At 52.1% G+C, this 10,898-nt stretch overlaps 1 protein-coding gene across 1 annotated transcript; it reads right to left on the reverse strand.

The window, feature by feature from the left end:
* Positions 1 to 6,595: 6,595 nt before the first annotated feature.
* Positions 6,596 to 10,463, reverse strand: her6 (hairy-related 6). Its single transcript, XM_078410081.1, has 4 exons — positions 9,924 to 10,463; positions 9,333 to 9,428; positions 9,049 to 9,136; positions 6,596 to 7,517 (listed from the first exon to the last, which is right to left on the reverse strand). Exons 1-4 carry the CDS (start codon positions 10,029 to 10,031, stop codon positions 6,964 to 6,966), a joined length of 846 nt encoding a protein of 281 aa, XP_078266207.1. The 5' UTR covers positions 10,032 to 10,463; the 3' UTR covers positions 6,596 to 6,963.
* Positions 10,464 to 10,898: the final 435 nt, after the last annotated feature.

The raw sequence follows: 10,898 nt of genomic DNA on the forward strand, positions 1-10,898 counted from the left end.
ATAAACCAGCATTTGCAATTCCTTGTGCCTAATTGTAACGGTAAACACGTTTACTTCACAGATAGTTTATTTGTGAAAACATTCAGGGAATACTTGCCCTGGTTGGTTGAGGACAAGTTGTGGTCTGTGTAGATATTGGCGAGTTAACGATGCACAACTGCACAACCTGTGGGTGTGTGGACATGCCAACACAAGGCAATATCCTGTTCAGCCCACTCCTGACCTGCACGTTCCTGCCGCACTCACCAGCTGCACGCCGCTGCAATGTATATCACACATTCCCACATTCATCAGCAAGTGTTTGTGTTCAACGTTGTCTCCGTGTGTCGGGCAGCGTCAGGTGACTGGGTTGCCATTGGTAACCCCTAACCTGTGTGTGTGTGTGTGACTATGTCTGTTTGTGACATGTCTATGTGTGTGCGTGTATGTGTGACTATGTGTGTGTGACTATGTCTATGTGCGTGTGTTTGTGTGACTATGTCTGTGTGTGTGTGTTTGTGTGACTATGTCTGTGTGTGTGTGTTTGTGTGACTATGTCTGTGTGTGTGTGTGCGTGTGTTTGTGTGACTATGTGTGTGCGTGTGTTTGTGTGACTGTGTGTGTGTGTGTGTGTGTGCGTGTGTGACTATGTCTATGTGTGTGCGTGTATGTGTGTGTGCGTGTATGTGTGTGTGACTATGTCTATATCTATGTGTGTGTGACTATGTCTGTGTGTGTGTGCGTGTGTGTGTCTATGTGTGTGCGTGGGACTATGTCTATGTGCGTGTGTGTGTGTCTGTGTGACTATGTCTGTGTGTGTGTTTGTGTGACTGTGTGTTTGTGTGACTGTGTGTGTGTGTGACTGTGTGTGTGTTTGTGTGTGTGTGTGTGTGTTTGTGTGACTGTGTGTGTGTGTTTGTGTGACTGTGTCTGTGTGTGTGTTTGTGTGACTATGTGTGTGCGTGTGTTTGTGTGACTATGTGTGTGTGTGTGTGTGCGTGTGTTTGTGTGACTGTGTGTGTGTGTGTGTGCGTGTGTTTGTGTGACTATGTGTGTGCGTGTGTTTGTGTGTGTGTGTGTGTGTGTGTGCGCGTTCATTCATCCATTGCTACACATCCTATCCATTCATTGTTCCGGATCGCTGCCTGTCTCACTGTTCCTCCTGCTTTTGGTGTCTATTCCCCCGACAGTAGGGACCGTTCTTGAGACGGGCCGGTAGTGTGTGTGTGTGTGTGGGGGGGGTGCGGCCGGGCTCGGCGTGGCTGGGTTGTCGGAGCGGGCAGTGGCGGCTCGGAACATTGGCTCGTGTCGGAGAGACGCTGTGAACCATTCCCACAGCGCCTGGCAGCGCGCCGACTGCAGAGGGTTCGCGTCTTTCTCACGACCTCTTGGGTTTCTGGTGTCACCTGGGAGTTATTGAGTGGCTGCCAGAGCTCTCCCTGAGGCCCGGCCGTGCGCTGGAGACAGACCGCTCCGGCTCAATCACAAGCCGCCAGCCCACCACAACAAGGCAGGCCCGGCCAGAGATTGCACCGCAAGCTGGCACTTAGCGCCGGGAGACAGGCTGCACCTCGTGTGTGCGAGGGGTGCAGGAAAGTTAATTGGCCCTAATAGCAACTGCAACCAAGGCGTGGTGTCCCAGTTCACCATGTGATCCATCATTAACCCTGCCGGTGCACAGGCTTGGATAGAGTGGATGTGGAGAGGAAGTTTCCACCAGTTGGAGAGTCCAGGACCAGAGGGCACAGCCTCAGAATTAAAGGGCGTTCTATTAGGAAAGAGACGAGGAGAAATTTATTTAGTCAGAGGGTGGTGAATCTGTGGGATATTTTGCCAAAGATGGCTGTGGAGGCCAAGTCAGTGGATATTTTTAAGGCAGAGATAGATAGATTGTTGATTAGTGCGGGTGTTAGAGGTTATGGGGAGAAGGCAGGAGAATGGGGTTAGGAGGGAGAGATAGATCGGCCGTGATTGAATGGCGTAGATTTGATGGGCCGAATGGCCTAATTCTGCTCCGATCACAATAGACAATAGGTGCAGGAGGAGGCCATTCGGCCCTTCGAACCAGCACCGCCATTCAATGTGATCATGACTGATCATTCTCAATCAGTACCCCGTTCCTGCCTTCTCCCCATACCCCCTGACTCCGCTATCCTTAAGACCTTATGACCTTATGAATGGAAATGTTCTCTTCTTGCCCCGTGTCACATTCCCAAACCTTGGCAATACCTTTATTCCAAAAAAACGTCAATAATTAGGAAATAGATACAATAAACTGCAGGTGCTGGTTTCCATAGAAAGACTCAAAGTGCTGGAGTAACTCAGCGGGTCAGGCAGCATCTGTGGAGAACATGGATAGGTAATTCTAAAATGAACACGAAACGGTAACAAGCTGTAATGGCGATGTAAGGAATGTGTGGGTGGGGGTTAGAGGAGATTCAACATTGCAAATCTCTTCACCAGGAGAAGCCGTGCATTTGGGCATAACTTTGTGAAGGGGTTTCCCCAAAACATCTTAGATTAAATCATTTCACCAGTTTGTGTACATTGATCACATCGTGCATGGTAATCCTGAGAATTTCCAGATCTGAATCTGATCTCTGTGTAATCACAGGTGTTTATTCACAAAATGCTGGAGTAACTCAGCAGGTCAGGCAGCATCTCAGGAGAGAAGGAAACGATGACATTTCGGGTCTCGACCCAAAACGTCACCCATTCCTTCTCTCCCGAGATGCTGCCTGACCTGCTGAGTTACTCCAGCATTTTGTGAATAAACACCTTCGATTTGTACCAGCATCTGCAGTTATTTTCTTATACTCTGTATAATCACAGATTGTCTGATTTAAATCCAGTCTCTGTGTAATCAGAGATTATGTGATTTAAATCCAGTCTCTGTGTAATCAGAGATTATGTGATTTAAATCCAGGCTCTGTGTATCCAGGGGTTGTATGGTTTAGATCAGGTCTCCTATAACCAGATTCGATAATATTGGCCCACCAGGTCCGCGCCGACCAGCGATCCCCGCACACTAACCTACACCCACTAGGGACAATTTTACATTTACCAAGCCAATTAACCTACATACCTGTACGTCTTTGGAGTGTGGGAGGAAACCGAAGATCCCGGAGAAAACCTACGCAGGTCACGGGGAGAGCGTACAAACTCCGTACAGACAGCGCCTGTAGTCAGGATCGAACCCGGGTCTCCGGCGCTGCATTCGCTTTAAGGCGGCAACTCTACTGCTGCGCCCGATGAAGACACAACAGTGAGAACCCCCGCTCCTGTGGACTGTAACGCAGGGGATATACTTTACTGAGCCTAGTCCATGTTATGGGTATGTCCAGACTCACCGCCACAGCTAGATCGGGCTCCTCAACTACATTGATAGGTCTGGTTCAGATGGAGATGGGCCAAGCCCGGGCAGGTGGGACTAGTGCCATAAGGTCATCAGGGCATAAGAATTAGGAGTAGAATTAGGCCATTCGGCCCATCAAGTCTACTCCACCATTCAATCATGGCTGATCTATCTCTCCCTCATAACCCCATTCCCCATAACTCCTGAAACACGCACTGATCAAGAATCTATCTCTGCCTTAAATATATCCACTGACTTGGCCTTGAAAGCCTTCTGCGGCAAAGCCCTCATGTAGCTGGGACATGTTGGCCGGTGTGGGCAAGTTGGGCTGAAGGGCCTGTTTCCACACTGTATCACTCTATGACTAGTGTAGCTGGGACATGTTGGCCGGTGTGGGCAAGTTGGGCCGAAGAGCCTGTTTCCACACTGTATCACTCTATGACTAGTGTAGCTGGGACATGTTGGCCGGTGTGGGCAAGTTGGGCCGAAGAGCCTGTTGCCACGCTGTGTCACTCTATGACTAGTGTAGCTGGGACATGTTGGCCGGTGTGGGCAAGTTGGGCCGAAGGGCCTATTTCCGCGCTGTATCACTCTGTGACTCTATGGCACCGTCACCACAATAATACTGACACGATGTCTTTCTGCAACAGTGTGGTTTAGGGTGGTGTACGTGTCGCCTGGAACGTTACATAGTTGAGGAAGGAAAACTGCGGATTCTGGTTTAAATCGAAGGTAGACACAAAATGCTGGAGTAACTCAGCGGGTCAGGCAGCATCTCTGGAGTCATTTCGGGTCTGAAGAAGGGTCTCGACCCGAAACGTCACCCATTCCTTCTCTCCAGAGACGCTGCCTGTCCCGCTGAGTTACTCCAGCACTCTGTCTACGTTCCACAATGTATTCTGTAAACCACATGAAGACCGTATGAAATGCCAGGCTCTGGAGGAAGATTAGGCAGCTGTTTGTAACCATCACGCAAATCAAACTGATATTTTAGATGTGCAGCCGGCCACAAACGCGAGGATGTTCCGGGTGCGTGCCTGCCTTTGTGTGCCGCCACCTGGCCCAGCGATCAGCCAACCCCACCTGTGCGGAGAGACTAAACACACACACCAAGCACTGTGTGGCTGGCCCTGGTTCCAGGAGCCGCCGCCGTTCCAAGCTGCCTGCTCGGGCCCACACTTGTGGGAGATGCAATCTGACCCCCGGAGGCGAGGCAGTGAGCTAGCCGACATGTGACCGCACGGTCCACACACACACACACACACACACACACACACACAAAGCTCCGGCATCCCTTTCCCCATTCCTCCACAACAGCTCCAACCTCGCGCCAAATTTTAAACGCCAGACACGGCTTTGTCTCTTTGCTGTAAAGCCGGCATTTGCGGTCCCTTGCGCTTGGTTTTAAGACATTTACACTGGGTTCTGATGTTTCAAAGTGAAGGGGAAAAGATTTAATAGGAATCCGAGGGGTAACCGTTTCCACACAGAGGGTGGTGGGTGTGTGGAACGAGCTGCCAGAGGAGGTAGTTGAGGCTGGGACTATCCCGACGTTTAAGAAACAGTTAGACAGTGACATGGATAGTGTGTGTGTAAGAAGGAACTGCAGATGCTGGTTTACAATATACGTTAATGACTTAGATGAAGGGATTAAAAGTACTATTAGCAAATTTGCAGATGATACAAAGCTGGGTGGTAGTGTGAACCGTGAGGAAGATGCTATGAGGTTGCAGTGTGACTTGGACAGGTTGTGTGAGTGTGCGGATGCATGGCAGATGCAGTTCAATGTGGATAAGTGTGATGTTATCCACTTTGGTGGTAAGAATAGGAAGGCAGAGTATTATGTGAATAGTGTCAAGTTAGGAACAGGGGACGTACAACGAGATCTGGGTGTCCTAGTGCATCAGTCACTGAAAGGAAACATGCAGGTACAGCAGGCAGTGAAGAAAGCCAATGGAATGTTGGCCTTCATAACAAGAGGAGTTGAGTATAGGAGCAAAGAGGTCCTTCTGCAGTTGTACAGGGCCCTAGTGAGACCGCACCTGGAGTACTGTGTACAGTTTTGGTCTCCAAATTTGAGGGAGGATATTCTTGCTATTGAGGGCGTGCAGCGTAGGTTTACTAAGTTAATTCCTGGAATGGCGGGAAGACTATGTTGAAAGACTGGAGCGACTAGGCTTGTATACACTGGAATTTAGAAGGATGAGAGGAGATCTTATCGAAACGTATAAGATTATTAAAGAGTCCAGAACAAGGGGCCACAGTTTAAGAATAAGGGGTAGGCCATTTAGAACTGAGATGAGAAAAACCTTTTCAGTCAGAGAGTTGTGAATCTGTGGAATTCTCTGCCTCAGAAGGCAGTGGAGGCCAATTCTCTGAATGCATTCAAGAGAGAGCTAGATAGAGCTCTTAAAGATAGTGGAGTCAGGGGGTATGGGGAGAAGGCAGGAACGGGGTACTGATTGAGAATGATCAGCCATGATCACATTGAATGGCGGTGCTGGCTCGAAGGGCAGAATGGCCTCCTCCTGCACCTATTGTCTATTGTCTAAACCGAAGGTATACACAAAAAGCTGGAGTAACTCAGCTGGACAGGCAGCATCCAGAAATTCAAAACTCACCCAGAGAGTTGTGAATTTGTGGAAATCTCTGCCACAGAGGGCAGTGGAGGCCAATTCACTGGATGAATTTAAAAGAGAGTTAGATAGAGCTCTCGGGGCTAGTGAAATCAAGGGATATGGGGAGAAGGCAGGCACAGGTTACTGATTGTGGATGATCAGCCATGATCACAGTGAATGATGTGCTGGCTCGAAGGACCAAATGGCCTCCTCCTGCACCTATTTTCTATGTTTCTATGCTTCTATCTCTGGAGAGAAGGAATGGGTGACGTTTCGGTTGGAGACCCTTTTTCAGGATAGGACAGGTGTGGAGGGTTATGGACCAAGCGCAGGCAGGTGGGACTGGTGTAGCTGGGACATTGTTGGCCGGTGCGGGCAGGTTGGGGTGTAGGGCCTGTTTCCAAACTGTATCACTCTGTGACTCCATGACTATAAATGGGAGGAAACGCATTTCACTTTTGTGAAACATTGGAGGTGTTGTGGGAGCAAAGGATGAGGCGGTCACAACCCAACACATGCCCGGGCAGGGAGGTCGGAGTGTTTAGCCCTGTCTCTCCACCCCTCTGCGTCCAAACTCGCTCTGTTCCTCTCTCCGCCGGCACACAGAACGGCGAATACCAACACCGCGCAAATGTCAGTTTTCGTTTTATTGTGAAATATAAATCTCCCCGAAAGTAAGTAACCTCTAAACGCATTGAGTTTATCTTTGGCATTTCATCAACTCGTAGAAAAATGAACAGTCCGCCCGGGACCAACGAAGGGCGACGTTAAACATTCAGGGTAAAGTCAGAGTGCGTGTCTGTCCCATTGAAGATAGGCACAGAGTGCTGGAGTATCTCAGCGGGTCAGGCAGCATCTGTGGAGAACACGGATAGGTGACGTTTCGGGTCGAGACCCTTCTTCAGACCCGTTCTTCAGACAGTGTACGACGGTACAGAGTTCACATAGAAGGAGTCTTTGTTCGCGAGGCTGCCAGTGGCTGGTGGAGCGGGCCGGGCCGGGCCGAGCAGGTCACCAGGGTCTCCAGACGGTATCTGTGGTCCCGCCAGCACTGAGCGGACTGGGTGCTGCTAGGGGCAGTGAGAAGCCGGGGGCGGCGGCCGTGATGGTGCGAGTGGCCGGAGAGGCGGCTGGCGGTAGCGGGGTACCGTTGGTGAACAGGGGGATGATCGGTCCCGCTGGTGTGAGCTTGCCGCTGGCCGCCAGCGCCGCGCTGGGGATGAGGAACGCCAACTGTCCGTCGGACGCGGGCACTAACTGGAAGCCGCCGCACAGCTTGGTGGCGGCCGCCAGCGCCTCGGCCGCCTTGACGCCGCCGAGAGAGGCTCCTGATACGGGCAGCTGCATGTGGCCCAGGCCGCTGGTCAGGGCCGGTCCCGCGGCCGGAGGGGGGTAGGTGAGGCCGCTGATCTGCGACACGCAGGTAGACAGGTGGCTGAGCAGGCGGGTGCGCACCTCTGTGTTCACACCTTCGCAGGTGGACAGGAACCTGGTCACCTCGTTGATGCACTCACTGAAACCCGCTCGGTATTTGCCCAACACGCTCGGGTCTGCGCTCAGCGCCGCTGCAAACACAAAACACAGACAGTAAGTAGTGTCACAGTTCAAGAATAAGGGGTAGGTCATTTAGAACTGAGATGAGGAAAAACTTTTTCAGTCAGAGTTGTGAATCTGTGGGATTCTCTGCCTCAGAAGGCAGTGGAGGCCAATTCTCTGGATGCTTTCAAGAGAGAGCTAGATAGAGCTCTTAAAGATTGCGGAGTCAGGGGGTATGGGGAGAAGGCAGGAACGGGGTACTGATTGAGAATGATCAGCCATGATCACATTGAATGGCGGTGCTGGCTCGAAGGACCGAATGGCCTCCTCCTGCACATATTGTCTATTGTCTACTGCGTTATCATGTGTGGGACCGGACCGCTGAAGCTGCTGCTTCACACAGAAGATAAGACACAACATGCTGGAGTAACTCAGCGGGCGAGACAGGCAGTAAAAGGTCATCAGTGATAGGAGCAGAATGAGGCCATTCGGCCCATCAAGTCTACTCCTCCATTCAATCATGGCTGGTCTATCAGGTATCACAAAATGCTGGAGTAACTCAGCGGGTCGGCCAGCATCTCTGGAGGGAGGGAATGGGCGACGTCTCGGGTCGAGACCCTTCTTCAGACTCGGTCTATCTCTCCCTCCTCACTCCATTCCCCTGCCTTCGCCCCATAACCCCTGACACCTGTACGAATCAAATCTCTGGAGAGAATGAACGGGTGATGTTTCGGGTGGAGACCCTTCCTCGGCACCTTGGTGGGCATGGGCGGGTTGGGCCGAATGGCCTGTTCCCCTGCCCTACAACTTAGAATCATTTTATTAGAGTGTCATATCTCCAAGTACAGGGCCTTAACTTCACCTGAACTTTGAGTCTAGGGTAATGAACGCAATGCCGCCTAGTCATGTAGTACTCGGCTGTACCTGCGCGGGCGGCACCGTCGTCAGTTCATGTTTATAGGTGCATTTTAAACAGCTCAGGTGTTTCATTTTCAAGAGTCTATGGGTTCGCGGTCGCCTGGCTAGCATCGGTAAATAACCATGCTTGCTTGCATTTGTGAGTTTAGTTTTGTAGGAAAAATACTGCAGATGCCGGGTTAAATCGAAGTTAGACACAAGATGCTGGAGTAACTCAGCGGGTCAGGCCGCATCTGTAGAGAACATGGATAGGTGGTGTTTCACAGAGTGCTGGAGTAACTCAGCGGGTCAGGCAGCATCTGTGGAGAACATGGATAGGTGGCGTTTCACAGAGTGCTGGAGTAACTCAGTGGGTCAGGCAGCATCTGTGGAGAGAAGGAATGGGTGACGTTTAAATCTGAAGAAGTCTGCCTCGACCCGAAACGTCACCCATTCCTTCTCTCCAGAGATGCTGCCTGACCCGCTGAGTTACTCCAGCATTTTGTGTCTACCTTTGAGTTTAGTTAGGTTGAGTTGAGTTTATTGTCACGTGTACGAGGTAGGCCTCTGGGTGGAAAACGCGACTTCCCGCCGACCCTGTCTCACATCAGCGCCTATACCCCAGCCCTGGGCCACACAGGGGGTTGTAGACTAAACACTCACCTGTCATCTGTGCGCGCTGGAGCTGCCGGAGATGCCTGACTGTCATTTCAAGGATGTCCGCTTTTTCCAGCTTAGAATGCCGCGAACTCTGCGTGAGCGATGAAAGAGAGTCAGGAGTCAGGGGCTATCACACACACCGCGAATGGCCCCCTCTCCCCGCGCCACACACAGTCAGAGAACGATACAGCGTGCAAACAGGCCCTTCGGCCCAACTTGTCCACACCGGCCAACATGTCCCAACGTCTTATACAACGGCAACATGACCTCCCAACTTGTGTACTCACATCTTTCTTCAGCGCGTCCAGGATCAGAGTCTTCAGTTGGCCCAGACTTTCGTTGATCCTCGCCCGGCGCCTCTTCTCCATGACGGGTTTGGATGACTGTGGAGAGGGGCATCTCCCATTGAGCAGACGTTTCATATCGAGTATACATCCCATATTCATATTCCACCGAGTATACATCCCATATTTATATTCCACCGAGCATATATCCCATAGTTGTACTTGATTGAGTATATATTTCACATTGGGTTGATATTTCATATAATATATCTCATAGTTATACTTCATTGAGTATATATCTCCGGTATACTTCATTGAGTATATATCTCGGTTATATTTCATTGAGTAAATATCTCGGTTATATTTCATTGAGTATATATCTCCTGTATATTTCATTGAGTATATATCTCCTGTATATTTCATTGAGTATATATCTCCTGTATATTTCATTGAGTATATATCTCGGTTATATTTCATTGAGTATATATCTCCTGTATATTTCATTGAGTATATATCTCGGTTATATTTCATTGAGTTAGAGCGGCTGCAGCGTCTGACTGATGATACCCACCCCACCCCGCACACGGCATTTACCTTGCGGCTTTCCGAAGCGGTCTTCGGTTTATCCGGCGTGGCGCTGACGTTGGCCGGGGTGGCGGGCACGGGTGAAGCGGTCGCCTTCTCCATGATATCCGCTGGCATTTTCCCGAGCGGGCGGCGAGCAGGTTGTGGGAATGCAGCGGTGAGATCTCCAGCCTGGGCTGGATGGGACGGGACGGGGCGAGGGGAGGGGAGGGGAGGGGAGGGGAGGGGAGGAGAGGAGAGGAGAGGAGAGGGGTGGAGAGGAGAGGGGAGAGGAGAGGAGTGGAGAGGAGAGGGGAGGAGAGCAGAGGAGAGGAGAGGAGAGGAGAGGGGTGGAGAGGAGAGGAGAGGAGAGGGGTGGAGAGGAGAGGGGAGGAGAGCAGAGGAGAGGAGAGGAGAGGAGAGGGGTGGACGCGGTGTGTTGGCGGCTGGTGCCGGCGCTCTGCGGCCCGGCTGTCAGTGGTGTGGGCAGGCGGCGTGTAGGGGAAGTGTGGGCAGGGAGGGAGGGCAGGCTTGCAACTGCGTGTAGGGGAGGTGTGGGAGGGAGGGAGGGAGGGAGGGCAGGCTTGCGGCTCTGGCCGTGCGCTGTGTTGTGGAGCCGCTATTTATAGCGGAGTCCGCACGCGAGCGGCTCGTGTGAAACTCGCCAAAGTTTCGTTCCCACACTAACTTGTGACCAATGACGGCGCGGCTCCCCACCCCACCCCACCCCCTCCCCCCACGGCCCGCCGCCCATCGGCCCGCCCACCCCCGCCTCCCCCTCCCCCCGGCCCGCCGCCCATCGGCCCGCCCACCCCACCCCAACCCGCGCCCAACGGCCCGCCCACCCCCGCCGCGCCGCACTCCCATTGGGACCCGGGACAACCCTCGATCAAAGCCGGTGTGTAACCGAGCCGAGCAGAGAGAGGCTGCACCGAGCCGTGCCGTGCCGAGTTGTGCAGAGCGGCGCCGTGGAGAGCGGACCGATGCATCCTGCCGCAGCCCGGG

Source organism: Rhinoraja longicauda, chromosome 13 (genome assembly GCF_053455715.1).
Source record: "Rhinoraja longicauda isolate Sanriku21f chromosome 13, sRhiLon1.1, whole genome shotgun sequence".
Lineage (NCBI taxonomy): Eukaryota > Metazoa > Chordata > Chondrichthyes > Rajiformes > Arhynchobatidae > Rhinoraja > Rhinoraja longicauda.